Genomic DNA, 18,467 nt, shown 5'->3' on the forward strand with positions numbered 1-18,467 from the left:
TTAAGCACACTGATTTAAGGAAAACAGGAGAAACTTGGGCTGCTCTCCACTGGAGCCTCCAGTTTTAATAAATTTTCCACATATATATGACAAGGCAATTTAACAACTGAATGCCCAGAATATGTTGTCATGTTTGTATTTCTCCTTTTAAGCAGAGAAATTGTGGCTGGAACTGAGTGAGTAAAAACCCACCCAATTAAGAGTATGTGGGAGAGTGCCTAATTTCATTTATATTCCTACTTGTGTTGTTTTAGCTTATTCTGCCACAGTAGATCTCCGTTACTGCCTTTTACAAGTGCAACCCACAGAAAACTACAGATCTAGGTAAATCAATAAGATGTGGCAGAGATAAGCCTTTTTTCTCCACGTTAAATATATATTTTAATAACAAGAACAATAGGAGAGAAATTGGGTGCAAACAGCACTGAAAATACAGCAAATAAAAAGTAAATATTGCATATCATATGAATACAAAAATTAAGTGTAAAATTAATATTTGCAGGAGTTTACTGATTTGGTGGCAAAGATGGAAAGAAGACAACGAATCTCTTTAAGAAACAGTTTTAGAAGAAACTGAACAGATATCACATTAACCTGGATTACCTTGTCTCCTTGTATGCTGATGCCAGGGGGGCCAGGTGGACCAGGCAAGCCATTGCGTCCCATAATACCCTATAACAGTCAGTGAGACAAAAAAAGAAGAATTAGGAGGTAAACTCCTGGTAACACTTAGGAAATAATCCCAAAGTCACTGCAAGCAAAAGAAATAAAACTCTAGCTCTGATTCTTCTTGGATTTATGTTTTCTCACTGTGGGTCTTAGTAATTATCATTGGTAAATTCTCAGGAAAGCAAAGGGACAATTAATTTGAAAATAATTAAAGGATAAAATTTACTCATGACACAGAGTGATACTTTCCTCATTTTTCCCTATATAGAAGACAACAAAAACCATGTTTACAGAACAGCTTCATGCAATTGCAAAAGGGAGGCACAACAGCAGAGGCAAAAAGGACAAGAGCTATAGGACCTAGTGTAAGTAAATCTGTCAGGCATTTTTGCTAGTTCTTGGGCACTATGGGCATATGCCAAGCCCCTGTGGTGCCACAGTCTCTAGGAGCACCAATCGTTCAGAAAATCCTAAGTGGGAAGGGATGAGAGAAAAGCCAAAGCAGCACATGCTGATACAAAGCAATACAAAGTCAGGTAGAGCTCTTCTGTTTGCAGGCAGGCTAATTTAACATTTCAAAGTGACAAAGTGAAGTATATCCTTTTGATTACATCAAAACTAAATGATTGATTTTATTTTTTTTAAAAAAGTATTTTTAATTGGAAAAGTTTTCAAAATTTGATCAAGCTTCATAAAAGTTTCTGTCAAACTCAGGTTGGAGTTTTGGTTACTGTCTTATAATAAGTAATCACTGTGCTCCAGTACAGTAAGTGGAAATCATTCAGTGGTATGTATATTTACCTAGATTTTGAATATGTTGAATACGTAGGCAGAAGAAGACTTTGTCATAATGAAATCTAAATTTATAGTTCTAAATAATTAACTTCTAGATGTTAGCGATGTTTGAAAAGTCACCATTATTATCTCTGGAGACAAAAAATTTGTCACAAGTTTTCACAAAATCTCTTATGAAAACTACTGTTTATATCTATATATATAGATAGATATACATATGCATACATATATAGTTATCAATATATCCGTATCAACTATATCTATATCTAAAGGGTGGGTCATCTCAACCACAAAGCCTTCTCTTTGCCAGGCTGAACAATCCCAGCTCTCTCAGCCTGACCTCACAGGAGAAAGATTACATACAGGTCCTCACCCTTGAAAACAAAATACTGTTTCCCCACAGAGAACACATTTTTCGTTCTCAAAGGCTTTGTAGAAACAGCACGTAATGTCACACAGTTGTAGGATTTTGACACTCAGTCCAAATCTACTGTTTTCAAACAGGCTGTGTCAGTATTATTTACCAAGGTGTTGAAATTGTAGCAGCTTTCAGAAAACAGGTAAAATCAGACACAACCTGAAAAAGTATTTGTGCCTAGCCGTTTATTGCAGATATGGAGCTGATAATAGCAATGTTTCTTAATTCAGATACTAGTTTATACAAAATGGCACTGGAGGGTTCTGTTACTCTCTGCTGTTATGCAAAAAAAAAGTGACAAAGGTGTATTTATCTTAAAACTAACAGAAAGTGGAGAAATAAACACAATGTTTCTCCTCATTGCCTTTGTAAAAATAATTAATGGCTAAACCGGTTATAAAGAAATCCAGGCAAGGACTGAGTTTCTTATCATATCAGTATGTCTTTTTTAATTATAAATCACTTCAGTGGAGGGAGAAAAAATTGCCCAGATGTTGCATGCTGGTTGCTTATAGAATTAACGTTTTGTTTTCATATTTCTTTTCTAATGGTTTTAATAACAAAATCAATTTGATTTAATTTGATTGAGCAAAAATTGCAAACATAAAATTCACATTTAACGTATTTTCCAGCACAAAAGATCATCTTGGAAACAGGATAGATACATGCAGAAGAAATGTATCATTTAACTAATTCACCAGCCTGATAGCTCTGTTCAATCTCCAGATGTAATCTCATAAAGTTTAGCTGCAAATGCAATTTTCATCCCATTAGTATTCTTCCTAATCCAGTTGGTAGAAGTGTATGTTTACTGACCATGCTTACATGCTTGATTTCTCCTGAAGCTGCACTAATGTAAATCAATAACTGATGAAGATCGTTTGGCATCTGAGAGATCAGGGTCTGGGTGCCACATCACAAAAGTGCACAAAAAACTTCAACATGGCATCCTACCAACCTTGGGGCCCATGCTTCCCCATCCTATTGGCCCCGGTGGTCCAGGAGGGCCTCTAATTCCACGGTCTCCCTGAAAATAGTCACAGAAATCAGTCATCACCTAGTAAAGGTTACATCTTCCATCCACTTGTGAAGCAGTCAAACTACTGAGTTTAAAAAACAAGCTGAACAAATGCTACATAAATAAACACTGCTTTATAGGTAGGTATAAAAAAAAAAAAAAAAAAAAAAAAAAAAAAAAAGAAGAAAGGAAAAAAAAAAAAAAAAAAGAAGAAAGAAAGAAGCCCAAAATACAGGCACCCACATAATTTAAGCTCTAGGTGTAGAACATAATTTCCCAAGCAAACATGCATGCAATCAAAATCACCAACAGAGTTAGGGCTGTACTTTGCAGGCTTATCAGCTTCCAAAAAACACCAAAAAAAACCCCCAAAAACCAAAAAAATCCCCAAACCCATTTGGAAAATCCCATTAACCCATTTGGAAACACCACTGTTTTCCCATCACATTTTGCAGGGGCTTACCAGGATGCACAGGGAGCTTACTAGTGAAACCATGGTCATTATGCTCTTTACTGATACTGTGCTTGTTTAGACACTAGAGATATTTAATTTCCAGAACTGTTAAATTTAGGCATTTATGCAAACTAAATTAATTTTAATAGCATCAATATGGATGAATAAAAAGAACAGCACCTTATTTTTTTAAAAAGCCCTAATGTACATATATTTACCTTGATTTCAGAAGGAAATGAGGCTTAAGTGATATACTCTGCCTGTGCTTCTGCTTGTCTGTGTTTGTTCTCTTTTTTCTTCCAGTATATTTTGAACTCATGAGTTGATTTCAGCCAAATTGATCAGATACGTACAGGCCTCGACCATATTATTTTTTTTTTAGTTAATTTATTTTCATATTAATTTTTCAGTTTTGGTGATAATTGGAGGTTGGGTAATGGAGAGACATTCAATTTATGCTTTTACTGAAGAACAAAGAAAATCCAGAGGAGACTCATCCCTCAACCATCAGGCAGAGAAAAGGCAGCAGCTGTCTGGTGAGGGAAAAATGAGTGTAACAGAGAGCCTGGTGTTGCCCCTTGTGCTGCAGACAAACCCAGCAAGGGAGATGGGGAGTCAGGGGACATTAGTGATAGAAGGAATGCACAGGGACAGACAAGGCAGTTTTGTTTTCCTCAGACAGGGATTGTATAAGTGAGGGAATAGGCACACATTCAGCACATGATTACTACAAAACTCCTATCCATTCCTTGAAAAGAAAAAAAAAGTCTATAACTGGTAAATTAGAGATGCAGAATCTTCTGATTTGTGTTTAGCTTGATATTCCTAAATCTATTCCTGTGCAGGCAAGTGCAAATAAAGAAATGCACTGAGAAGCTGTTGATCATCCTGTATATTAAAAACACAGCAGAATATTTATTTACAAAATTAAAAAGAAACCATTATAAAAACTATTAATTATACTGGGTTTTGCACTTGGAAAAGCTGTAGAAAGAGCTGTGCCTGCAGAGGGAGCATTCGATCTAGGAGAGAGGTGCATGTATAAATCACAAATCACAGATGTCACTTGAGTTGTGGCAGGTGAAATGAAAGAACATACCAAACAGATTAAAAAAGAAGAAACAAACAGAATCTTCCACTGATTTTCTTTACATTCTGGGAAGAATGTGTGCAGTCATTATAGTGACTGCATTTAGGTGAAATTCCCAAGACATCACTCCAATCTGTGTTTTTTAATCTCTGGCTATGATACTCTCATGATAAGTCCCAACATATGTGCTAGTTAAGCAAACATTCTAGGGCCCAAACTACGCTCAGGTTTGAGGGACTTGGAGAGGTTGGAACTCTGATTACAAAGGCTAAGGCTTAGACTAAGTTTATAATGCTCTCCCTCCTGATGTAACATTTAGCTTTTGAATTTCATTTTCCATTTCATCTAAAGCACTGGAGACTGGCCAGTGAGTCAGGACATAGGCATGGTATATGGATGCTCTTAGCTTTAAGTTGCTGTTTTAGGGTGGCTGGGTGCCACCTAAGTGCCATGTTCAGTCAGGAGGAAATTTTTCCCTCAGGTGACCTACGGCTTTTCTATCAGATTTTCCTTGCCAATGCAAAGAGCCAAGATGTTGGCAATGTATCCATCGTCCTATCTAGTACCTTCTATTATCAAAGGAATATTTCTTTGTTCTCAATGTCCCCACAACCCAATAAAATCTTAAGATGTTTGTAGGACAACTCTTCATGAGTAAAAGTTGTATAGAGCAGACAAAGCTTGCCCTGTCCAAGTCTCTTTCTCAAGTCTGCCAGGGATGCCAGAGCTAAGAGATACAGATATTACTTTAAAAAGTAATTTTTTAGGAGATCCTGGAATAGTGTGGCCTGTAAAACAGCCTGTGAGCTGCTGTGATGGAGACTCAGTGGGAGGTTACCAAACATAAACGATTCCTTATGGCCCAGTACCCAGTACACCTAACAACCTGCTCTTAGACCTGCCCTGACCAAAACCAGCCTAAGGGTGACCTGAAGTCATCTGTCTCTTCCTCCCATGGGTAACACAGGCTTCCACAGGGTCGTTGCAGGTGAAGGATTGAATTTTAGCCTCACATGCTTAGTTAATGCCAGATGTCACTTTGAAAAGCTCTTTTGTAGAGCCTTATAGTAATCCTCACAGTTTCTGTATTTCTTGGTTTAAAGAAAAAGACTTTTATTTTGCTTTATGAGTTGTGAAGTGGAGCAGTTTTTTTTCCCTAAGGTGTCATACTAAACTGTCCTTCAGGGAATTCATTTCAAATACGATTAATACTGTTCTTTGATGAGGTCTAATTTATTTCCTGTATTGTGCCTGAAGACAAGCTTGACACCATCAGCAAAACAGTGAACTAGAAAAACACCACTGAAGCAAGAAATAAAGAGCTGACTCAAGACATGGTAAATTGTGGGATTCCAATGTCTATTCTATACCTTTTATTAAAGGAAAAAAACATTAAATGACCTAATGGTCAACTGAAAATAAATCTTGGACTTCCCAATATATATACCTCATTTACCGTGAAGTATGTGTATTTGATACTGAAACATACAGGAGACACTGCAATACTCTCTTTAGTGAGAGTTAATGGAAATAACAGTATTTGTAAGAACAACATATTATTAGAAAAGGTATTACATCTCTACTTTCCACATTTTAGTTCAAATAGGCAAGCCCCAAGCTGCAAAAATTGTTTATATTGCAACTGGATCCAGCCCAAATGTTCATGCACTAGGGACTATGCTAAGGACTTTAATAATCTTTCTGCTATCCAGTTACTTGTTTTATTTCTAGTGCTGGACTCTTGCTGCCCAGTAACCTAGTTGGCAACAGTGCTTTTAAATCAAATTTTTATTATATTCTGACATTATGTGCTTCTGTTTTAATGCTACAGAAAATAGGGTTCTGCCAGGACTGAATGTATCCCACATGTTCCAATTTTGTTTTCATGTGAATTTGACCTCTGATACATAAAATTCCTGTCTAGCAGTGTGCACATATGTGAGCCATTTCTGAAAGCAGAGAGAACAGAGCTTTGATTCAGATGATTGGAACATTCCTATATAATGATCCTCAAAGGAATTTCAAATTAACTAGTGTGTAAATTTATGAGCCTCTTTTATCAAATAAATGTTCTTTTTTTATATGCAGAGATTGTCACTGTTCTTACATTCTTTTCTTTTTTTCTTTGGTGGTGGGGGGAGATGTATAACAGGTAGCCAATGCATTTACATTTCATTTGAAAAAAACAGAATATTTTCAATTTTATGAACTAAGTTCTGGGGGAATTCTTGCAATTCAAGTGAATTGTTTTTCCTTATGGCAACTTTGCTACCAAGACGTTAATCAAAGATTAAAAAATCAGAATGCAATATGGGCAAACAGAAACAAAAAATTAGGGAATGAGAGGAGATGTTTATATATTTAATTTCTTTTTTTCCAGTGCACTCTTTACTATGTCTGGTGTGGATAAAGAGAAGTAAATCAGACATGTTATATCTTGTTAGATAATGCTTGCTTTGGTGCACCACTCACACTGCAAAAGCTACAGCTGCTCACTCTGCATAGAACAACAAACATTCACTCAGCATGACTAACACACCAATCCAGGGGCATCATCAAAAAGAAGCCTATCTATTTTAAAGTAAATAATATAAACTAAATTTTTTACCAGACATTTTTAACTCTTGAAGTTTTTTATTATCCTGACAGTGTTAGATAAGCATTATTCCGAGCAGGCAGGTTTGGTGGGCAATATCACACTGTAACACAAATAAAAGTAGATCCATGAAAACTTTTCATACAGCATTTGGTGTAAGCATGATTTTCTCTAGTTGTGTTGTTACTTGCAAAGACAGCTACTCTGCAGGTAGCTGAACAGCAGAGCTCTGCTTTTCAACAACTTGGACTTTAGATTCAAACAACCTAATTCTGACAATTTTTGTGGCAATGGAGATGACTTGATGGAAATAAGATACTTTTAATTTACATGGCAACCCTGATCTGACCTGAAATCCTCAGGAAACACAAGAATAGTGAGAACTATTTATCAGTTTGGTTTTGCCTAAGATAAGGATAAGAGAATCTATTACTAGACATTCCACTGTACTATTAGTAATATTAAATATAATGAAATTATTAGAGCCTCACATCCTGGTCTCAGCTCTTTCACATTGGCTTAGTCACATCTGGGTCACAGTAAGAGGCCTTTTGCCAAATTTATTATTAATTGATAATTTCCACTATCACAACGCAGACCATATCCCCTCACAAAACCATGCTACCAATAAGCCCCCTTTACTAGCACCATGAATATAATTCACTCTACACATCTTGAGTAATGGTGATACTTTTTATGCTGTTCATGGATGGAGAAGGGACCAACAAATCAGGATTTGATGTCTTTATAAAGCAATATGAACAACAACTCTCTTCAACTGGCAATGATTAATATATAGAGCCAAAACTGGAAACTCTAGGTACTATAGAGTCATAGAATCACCAAGGTTGGAAGAGAACTTTAAGTTCATCAAGTCCAAATGTAAACCTGGCAGTTCCACAGTGACCCCTAAACCACTGAACAACATCACCCAGTGCCAGATCCAGACACCTCTTAAACATCTCTAGGAATGGCGACTCCACCACCTCCCTGGGCAAACAATTCCAATGCTTGACCATCCTAACAGTGAAAAGGTTTTTTCTAATATCTAATCTGGATCTCCCTGTTGCAGCTTAAGGCCATATAATGGCTAAATTATGATTTAATTAAATGCATACACTATTTTGTCATAAGACTTACAGTGATTCAACAATAACTCTAAGTTAGATGCCATGATCACCACTGCAAAAACTGGGCATATTTACTTTTAATTTTCACCTTTTACCCTTTCATCCCCAATGCATTTTATTATTCCATTCCATTCCATGCTTCTATCATTAATGATCTGGGTTGGAACTTTTCTGACTTTGCTTGTCCCAACAATTACATGAACTCATAGTTATAAGAACAGAATGGACTTGTGTCCCACTTTTGAATCTCTGATATAAAACAGGCACCATGATTTTCCTAAGTCCATTTCTGCATAGTTGTATATTTGTGATACTTTTCAGAAACACAGCCACAAACACTGATTTTAAAATTTCCAGTTATAATAAATTTCACTGCAATTATTATAGTGGTTTCCTTTTACTTAAAAAAAGAAATTATTTATTTGCATTTTGGATTTAACTAAAATTTATTTATATTACACCCCTCTGTTCCCACTGAAGTTGTGAAGTTGTGATGTATATTTCTGGATTTCATAATTCTTCAACCATGGCATCATAGTGGGAAATCATCTTTTTTGATAATGTGACTTCAATTCCTTTTCTTCAGGATATGCTACTTTCCAGAATTATGCATTTAGGAAGGAAGGACCAATTCAGACATAACTATACCCCTAGACATCCTGCAGTCATAAGTTAAATCTTTAACAATATCTGCCTTGATAATTTCATACAAGATTCTAGGACTTTAATGAAATGTTTTTCTGTAGTATCAAGAAATGTATATTACAAGACTACATTATATGAAGCCTAATATTTCTATTTGGAAAGATACAGTCTCATACAGAAAAATCTAATCAGTTTAGCCATGTGCATTTTTTGTAAATTTATATTGAATAACATAATTGAAATTACTTTTAGTTCTTGCATTACTTGACGTGAAATGCCTTGTATTGATAGGCAGTAATTTAGAATAGAAGCATAAAGCCAGGTTTCCCAGATCACCATGTCATGGGGACCACTGTGGTTATTCTAAAGTCAAATCATTCTAAGAATGAATGTCATTCAATTTTTCCTTTATTGCGGATGTTTTTGAGAGGTTATTGCAATTCATTTTAAACGTGAATTCTCCTCTTCAGAGAACTGAAGTTGAAAGTTCTTTCTGTTTGGGGAAAAAAACTTGTTTGGGCAATATTTCTTTTGCTTCCTCTGCAACAGGCTGCCTGTTTCTTATTTCACATATGCAATGAGGAAATCATTAATAAAACCACTCTGGGATATTTTAAAGCAATTTGTTGTATGCTTCTAGTCTTAAGTCTCTTTTTCTGACTTTTTATAAGAACAATTACGATGTGACTTTTTAGGTGAATTACATATGGCTTATAGTTTCATAAGACTTTAGCTAGTCTGTATTTTATGAAAAATCTTGGAAATGTTTCAGTGTGGTACTTCTAATCCCTTTATCAGTTTTTTTTGGTTTATTTGGGGTTTTTGTGACACTGCCTCTAAACAAATACTAATTTTAGATAAAGGTTTATACTCTTCTCTTAGGAATCTAACATAAAAGATATCTCAGTAGTTCCATGTAATCCTTAACTCAGTTTTTGGCCTCATCCCTCACACTTCTGTCAGAGAAAGGAAAGGTGTAATTATTAGGCAGCTTGTGTTGGATCCTGAGTTCCACATAGAAACAACAGCATCTAGAAACATCCTGGGCTTTGGATGCATGGAAAACCTGCAGATTTGCAGGCAGTCTGAGGATAAAGCAAGAACTAGTTTCTGTCACATCAGAAAAGTCTATCACAAGCTTTTCTTCTAACATAAATGAAAAGTGGGAGATGAGAATGCAGCATTTTGTTATATATTTGCCATTCTTATCCAATGAGTTTTTTGGAAGATGTCTACCTTGTTTACAAGTCAAGTGCATTGGTCTACCATTGGACAAATACCTTTGGTCCAGCATCTCCCACGCCTTTTGGTCCTTCTGGTCCTATAGGGCCTGTTGGTCCTGGAGGTCCCTGGTACAGTGGAGGAATAAAGCATGTCAGTAGTCCTAAAGACTTGTGTTTTTCAACAAAGAAGAGAATTTCTTCATGTTTCTGATGTGTACTGAGCAACAGCTATCCTCAATCTCAGGTGGAAACCTAAGAAGACTCAGATTGGTGGAAAAAACTACAACTCTTGACTTAAGAGCATTTTTCTCAGCTCAGAAAACAGTGAGAAAGCATGCTCCATGATTCATATGCTGCAAGCATTAGACAACTCAAATACCAGAGCTAACCCATCGAAATTTGGGGGTTAGGTAACCTTAACACACTTGTGTGTATTTGTGTTTGGTAATCTGCTCTCCCGAGCTCCCTGATCAATTCATCCTCCCCTTCAGCTGCCTCTGTTGGAGGCATTCCCAGGCTCCCTTTCAGAATCCATAGGGCAGACGGCTTTGACCCATCCTGCTGCCTACTTCGCCACATAAATCTTGTCCATGTCTGATAATGCTTTATTAAGTTGGTCTTTCCAGCTCACAGGGCATGGAATTGCAGAGGAAAAACATTACCATGAGACAGCACAACAGAACCTTTGCACATTACACACATGCAATGTGTCAGGTACATGGCATTACACCAGGAATTCTGAGTGAATGCCTTATGTAATAATTCTGATCCCAAAGGGTCTTCTCAGCATCAGTTTGAATGATAGGAAGTTGGAGCTGAGTAGGAATTTGGAAGCACTCAGGTCCCACCTTGGTGGATTTGGGAGTGCTTGCAGGGTTGTAGTTTGAAATAAAGCTGGATTAGACACATAAAGAAAATATTGCTAGTGGAAGATTTACATGTGATTGAAAGAAGGCAACAGTATTTCCCCTTTCTAGTGGAAAAGAGAGAGGCTGGTCAAACTTGTCTGTGTGGTTTTGGGTTACTGCAATTTAGGACAATATGTCCTTGTAATGGAATGTGCCAGCTGGAACACTCAGGTATTAATTCCCTCTGAAGCCAACCATCAGAAAAGCAAGAGGTGGAAAATCTTCAAATATGAGGATTTAACTTCTCACATGAAAAACAGCTGAAAATCCAAGGAACTGAAACTGAAAAACTTTGTCAGGCAGATGGTATTAGAAATCTTGATCAGAGAAAAGAAAAGAGAGGGAGAAAAAATAATTCAAAGCAGTGATTATATTGAAACATATATGAGCAGCTATAAAGATTTTTATGGAATTACGTGGTATCCCTTTCATGACAATGAAATGAGAACCATTTATATCAAGGTCCAACTGCTTGAACAACTGGTGCTGTATCAAGGAAAGGGCTTCAAAATATCCATGAAACATTTAAATTAGATAAAGGATTAGTTAAGTATCTAAATCTAAGCAACTAAATATTGAATTATCACATAGTAGCTGGTTTTTTTTGGGGGGGGCGGGGTGCTTGTTTGTTTTTTTGTTTGCTTTTTTGTTTCTGTTGTTGAACACAAAGTACAGAACTAAAATTGTACTTACAACTTCACCTTTGCCACCTTTGTCACCTTTTCCTCCGTGAGGTCCAGGTGGTCCAGGTGGTCCTCGGTCCCCCTAAACACAAAACAGGAAGTCAGAAATCATACCATTACCTGGACTATCACAGTGTAAAGAATATTAACAAATATGTAAGGAAGATATTGAAAATCTTTTCAGAAATACAGAATAGCAGTAAGCAGCTCTTGAAATTCGTTCACAAAGTTCAGGAAATTCTGTGCTTTTTTAAATTGTGGTTTCAATTGTACTAATTAAGATTTTAAAAGAATAAGAATTTGTATTAGGAAATTGTTAATTTCCAGATTTGCAGTTGCAGAGAGAAATTTTCAGAGCATTGACTTTATATTCAGCCCATACAAAGTTAAATTTATTTTCAAAAACACACTTCTATCAGTTTGGGGGCAAGTTTGAGCAATGAAAACTGAATTCAGAATACTGAAACATGGCATGCCAGCCTTAAGTTATATGTTGCACATTTTGCACTTCCAGGTAATCAGGTAATTGGTTCTCTCGTACAGTAAAGCAAAACTTCATTCTACAAGGGAAAGCAGGAAAAGAAAAATACAACAGTTATAAGAAAAAGATCAGCCTAAAATGCTCTCTTATCAAGAGACAATCACTCCTTCTGTTGACCCTTCCACTGACTCCCACTAAAGGTTTCTGCATCTACAAAACTTCAATGCTTCCTTTCATGGCCAGACAAGAAGCAAATAGCAAACTTTTCCTCTTTCCTCACTCCAGTGAAAGTTTTCCTGACATTTTATGAGAAAATTAGCTGAGTTTGCAATAGACTGTTCGCAGAACCCAGAAAGAAAACATATTGCTTTGAGGCATCTCTGAGGGTATGCTGTTGGTCTGTACTCGCTGGCAGATGCTCACATGCCAGCACTGGCAACGAGAAATGGCCACTGATGCCTGTAGGTCACACACCCACCTCCCTCCCGAGCATGGCATGGATATTGTGGCTGCTCAGAGAGAACTGCACACCCTTCACTCCATCCCACAGAACCAAGAAATGTTAATGCATTCCATGAAAGAGTGTTGTTGAGTGCTGTCAGCAACGCCTTGAGTTTTGTTAATGCACGTAGGTATAACATATCCGCAAGAATAATTACATACAAATATACAAATATTTCCCTGTCTACTCCAGCAAAAGGAAATAACAAGGAAAATGAAACAATAAGGGACAGTAAACTGCTGTTTCATTGTGCACTGTGCCTGTAAATTTCTACAATCATATAGTACTTTAAGAAACCAAGAGAGTCCAGTTGGCAGCTCAGACCTCAGCAGCTGGTCTGTCTGAATACAATGTACATGTCTGGAAAACAAATCATCTTCTACTCTAGCTGGATATACAACTAAAACAAACTTTTGGCCAAAATCTCCTGTCCCAGAAATGTCTCTACCATAGACACAAATAATCTTTTCTTATTAACCAATTTAGCCCTATCAGAAAAATGGAAGAGATGTTTTGGGTGTCCTAAAGATATACATCATAGGTTTAGGCTAGCAGATAAGTAAATGAAGAAAGAGATTTCTTCAATGCAGACTCAATGATCTGCCATTCAGATGAAATCTGTTCGTCATTCAGATGAAACCCTGAAATTACCGTAGATGAAATGTGGATAGTGATGCAAACATGCCTTATGCCAAAATAAAGTTTATATAGTAGGTCATTCCTGTATGAATTGCATCCGTTCCTGAATCCAATGGGACAATTTCACTGAGAGACTTTAAATACACCCTGACCACCAGATTCAAACTGTGTCAGCTCTTGAAGATATTTTGTCATGTCTCCTAATTTTCAAATGATGGGATTCTGATCCACCTCTGTAAAAATTTAACATGCTTCTAGGTCATAAATAGCTTTATAATGGAAAGTCAATTTCACCTCTTTCTGCTTCTTAATATCCATAGTTCTTAAATTGTGGATAAAATGAAAAATGTTTTAGAAATGTTTAATAACGTTTTTATTTAACATGAAAGGAAAACATGGATCATGAGTTCATATCTGTTTTTACTTCTAATCTCACAGTAAAAACCAGCTGAACAGATGTTTTCATTTAATCCTAGCAGGTTGCTGTAAACACATTCTCTTCTGTGAGAATTGGGATTTTTTCAAGTGTCTGGGTTTCCTATTAGTAGCATAATGATAAATGCTATAAATCTACTTATGTCAAATCTATAACCAAATCTTATATAAGAAACAGTTCTCTACTCCAGATTATTTTGTTGGGGCTTTTTAAACAGTAACACAAAAGATACCCCAGGAGCAATTCTGTGATTATTGCTTCCCACAGTTTTGTGGTGATGAAGAGAAAATCACAGTGACTCACTCTAAGTCAGTGCACTGGTAAGAAAGCAAATGCCCCTGATGCCACAGATAGTCTGCTAAATGAATAAATCTGCTTTTCCAGCCTTTCCAGGGCAGGTTCTAAAGTAGTTTTCCAAAGCAGTAATATAAAGATAGTTGCTTCTACCCGCTTTCAAAACAAGAACAAAAAATAGATTTAAACATAAATCTGGCATCCACGGTCATTATAAGGAAAATAAAACAGCTGTCATAACCAAAACCTAATTGATTAAGGATACGACTGGACAATTAAGTCATGTTCATCACTTCGTTTTATAAGAATAATAGAGTGAAATAATTTCTAGATTACAGACAAAGGAATCTTAGAGTTTTCAAAAATAGGAAATAAAAGTTACTGCATGGTTCAATGTACTATTCAGCATACTCTTGTAGAGGTACTGGTAGAACTGTGTCAAGCCACGAGTAAATACCATTATTGGTGTATTCCTAGAATGTTATCATGCAAAAGATTAAGTAGTTATATTTTGAGCTACATTGTGTTAGGTAGACATAAACTAATTGGTTTCTGAATTTGGGTCTATTGTCCATATTTTCACAAAGTGAAGTGATGGAATTGAGTGAAATATTTATGTGCAAACATGGTAAAGTAGAAAGAAAAAAAAGATTTCTGAAGAAGGTTGCCACTTTCAGTAGATCATGAGAATGGTACTTTTTCCTGAAATACTTCCTTATCAGAAGTGACAGAAGTCTTAAAGAAAGGTGCAACTCAGATCGTAAGTGACAGAAGTCAATAAGATATAAAGTGTGTTAGAGGGGAAGAGGTGAATTTGAAGAGCTGCCTTCCTAAGAAAGACTTCCTATGGGAAGTTTGCAGAGTGAGGTACGCTGGACTAGTTATTTATACAATTTTGTGTTTCTTCTTTTTAAAGATAATACATTTATTTTAAAAATGGACATAACCTGGAATAAGTGGAAAGTTGAAGAAATGGTGACGTCCTCTACTTAAAAGGTTCAAGTGGTGTCTATATTTTCACAAGAATTTTGCATATGTCTCACACTTATTTACTTTCTATCTTTTGTCTAAAATCCCCTACCGTTGGCCCCATTATTGAATTTCCAGGAAGTCCAGCATCTCCCGGTGGTCCTTTGTCTCCCGGATCCCCCTATCCAAAAAGAAACAAATTCAGAATTATATTAACTTATTATATTATTCAGTTTTAACTTTGAAAGTTTTACAACAAAGAACAAGTATTTGGATCTTTCTTACAGTGACAGTTTTTCAGCTAGGTAATATGAAATCAGTATTTCTAGAGGAAGATTTGACTACCTTGGTTCTGATCTCCCTTACACTTCTGCTTCTCCCCAGCTGTGTAAAAGAGTTTGTTCTACCTTGACAAATAACTTCATGGCTTTAGTTTTCAGATGAAGGTTGAATGTCATAATTCAGTTTGAGAGGCCAGATGCACCTGTGGCTTGTGCACAAGTGCTGAGACAGAGTATGTTTAGAAAACCTACACATGCAATGGCACAGCACTTCAAAACCGAAGTCTCAGAGGGAAGCACAACTTTTCCACAAATATTACACAACAGCTCTTTGGTAATAGCTCTGTCAGTGGCTTTCCTGGAAAGCAATAAGGCTTAGAATTCACATTCCTTATGTTAACCCTTCATGGAGCAAAATTTGGCTCTTTCTAGGGTTTAAACTTTTGACAACAGATGTTTCACTTTACATTAAGGAAATTACAAAGAAAATCTAAATTTGCAATGAAACATTTGCAATTTCTCGGAGAGAAGGACATGCAGTATTTCAGGGAAATGCAATTAAATTCTCTAGGGAATGCAATTAAATGCTCTATCAAAACCACAGAGCAGCTGTAACCATGACAAAGAAATATTAGAAAAAACAACTTTCTAATGTTACTGTCCCCATATTAGTAACAGCATAATGATTGTTAAGGGAAATAAAACTCCAGTCCCCAAACGTGGGTGTAACTTAAAATAAATAAACTCCCAATGGACACAGCCGTGGCTGCCCAGGAGTAAAGACCTCTAGCAACCACTCATCACCATCTCAGATACTTAGAGATGTCCCAAGAAGACCTCAGACTCCCAGACATGACTCCAAGCTTTGAGAAACATTCTCTGCATTAGAAATCTATCATGGCTGCCTTCTCAACTGCAGTCACCAGGATGTTTTAGGAATAAAATTAGTAGTTATCATTGTACTTTCCACAGCTGATAGAGAAAACAGTTATATTTTTGATCAACCGTCCAAAACGTAGTAGATATTTGTTTAAACAAAGACGTTATGCTGGAGCTGAAGAGACAAGGTGTTGTATATTTTCTAAAAATCAATTTGTATTTTATAATTACCCCAAATACTTGGGTTTTTTTCCATCAACTACTGTCCATATAAGTCCTGCTTTAAAATTCAGTAAAGAATTTCAAAATACTCCTACAGACTTCCATATCCAAAATCATTAGATTTTGGATAATGGCCCATTTCCTATGAAAGTTGTATGAACTGTACTCAACAGAATAAAATGACAGTGAAAAAGGCAAGGAAGTCTACAAAGTTATTTTTCAGCATGAATTTATAAATGAACAATCTTGACTCCCCTACTTGCCTATATAAAAACGTCACAGTAACTAAAAACATGAAGAAAGGAGACTGATTTAATGAAACCTGTCCTCATACACGTTGTGCTTTTTAGCATGTCACCTGTATCCTCCTCACATAAAGTTTATAACTTTATTATGGTTTGAAACCAATATAAGATATATTAACACCTCACAGTCTTCTTTTCTTCTTCTATCTGTTCACATTTTTACTCCAGGTATATCCTGAGCGTTTTGCATTTTTGTCTTTCTTTCTCTTCCATGCACAAACAAGTCCAAAACACATCATATCCCTCTGTGATGTCCTATTGCCAGACTGATGAGTACGTTGTATATGTTATACCCTCCTGAACTTGTGGGGCAGGGCACATATATTTTTAAGGAAGAAAAAAATGGGGACGAAATTGCTTCAGACAATACACATTTGTGATTCCCTTCCTTCAAAATCTAACACCAAAGGTGAAAAGTATCAATTAAAGTTGAGTTACCTGACATATTATAACAAGAATAATTGAAATAAAAAGACTATGTTATTATTTAAATAGCACTGAGTTTTCAAATATTTTTAAAACCTTCAAAGTTAGCTTTCTTTTTTTGGTGAATCCGCCTATTTTACTCAACAGGACAAGTCCCACTTATTTCAGGCACACTTTTCCCATGGAGAAAATGAGATGGATGTAGCCCTAGGTATCTTATGTATAACATTTCATTTCAAGTAGGTACTACAGGCCAGCTGTTCATTTGGAAGTGACATATACAAACACTTACCTCAAAAAAAAAAAAATCGGCATATAAACACCCAGAACTATACATAAACATATTCTTGCAGGGGTTTAATGCCATATTTTAAGAAGCAAAAAGCATAGTAAATTTTGAAAAAACCAACAACTTCAAACAGATTAATTTCATAGGAGAAACCAAACTAAAACAGAAATCTAATATGTTGCTTTATTTTTTAACAAATTGCTTCAGGAGGAAATAACTATGTACCAAGTTCAGCATGCTATTAAAGGGCCTGGCCTCCAACACTGTCTGTTAGGTTTTAATACTTTTTAATCCTTATTTCTGAAATTCAGTATTTTTATTCCTACAACAAGGAATTTTAAGTTCTTTAAATCAGATTCTTTTAATTTTACAGAAATATACACTAGAAATTTCCAGTCTCTGATCTCTAGGAAATACCTATCAGATAGTCACCTTTGGTCCAGGAGGTCCCCAAACAGATGATCCAGGTGCACCAGGGTGTCCTTTCTCTCCAGGATCACCCTGTTATAAAATGGCATAATGTAGACTTAAACAGACAGTTTGAATTTCTGAACTAAAAATACCTACAGTACAGATCTACCTGTAAAACAAGCAACACTGTGAAAAATACTTAAAACAGCACATTGTTCTTATCCAAGCTGGTCTAAGTTTCATGTTTTAGATAACTATTGGTTGAACTGTGTATTTGACTTTTTTAGCTTTAATTAATTTTTTTGTTACTGGTTTACAATCCCACGGAATAACAAGAACACCTATTTCAATTTCTTTATAATTAATTCAGAGCAACGCTTACAAAATATTATAACAAAAAGTTAATAACTCAAAGTAAAAATCTGAAAAATACTCATGGTTAGAATCACTTGGACAACTTCAGTTTAGCTTATCAGTGTTCATGCATAACTATACATGTACCTTATATATGTCCTATATAACATTATGTCTTCAGCTATTCTTTTTCTCCTTGAGACTTCTGTGTCATTTAGAACAGTTAAAGAAAATATTTCTGCTTTACCTTTGTTCTGTTAAGTCTCTAAGCATCAGATACTTGAGAAATGTTTACACTGCCTAAACTCCACAGATTTTTTAATAAAACACAAAGAAAAGGGTTACCATGG

General features: G+C 35.9%; 1 protein-coding gene across 1 annotated transcript in view; it reads right to left on the minus strand.

Moving 5' to 3' along the window:
• Positions 1-18,467, minus strand: part of COL28A1 (collagen type XXVIII alpha 1 chain) — a 59,684-nt gene that overhangs the window by 13,112 nt on the left and 28,105 nt on the right. The window contains exons 22-27 of the mRNA XM_088162090.1: positions 17,785-17,853; positions 15,063-15,131; positions 11,640-11,711; positions 10,096-10,164; positions 2,841-2,909; positions 604-672 (exon numbers count right to left, since the gene is read on the minus strand). Coding sequence (XP_088018216.1) covers positions 604-672; positions 2,841-2,909; positions 10,096-10,164; positions 11,640-11,711; positions 15,063-15,131; positions 17,785-17,853 — 417 coding nt within the window. The remainder of the gene's footprint in view (positions 1-603; positions 673-2,840; positions 2,910-10,095; positions 10,165-11,639; positions 11,712-15,062; positions 15,132-17,784; positions 17,854-18,467) is intronic.

Source organism: Sturnus vulgaris, chromosome 1 (assembly GCF_052056855.1).
Source record: "Sturnus vulgaris isolate bStuVul1 chromosome 1, bStuVul1.hap1, whole genome shotgun sequence".
In the NCBI taxonomy this organism is placed as follows: domain Eukaryota; kingdom Metazoa; phylum Chordata; class Aves; order Passeriformes; family Sturnidae; genus Sturnus; species Sturnus vulgaris.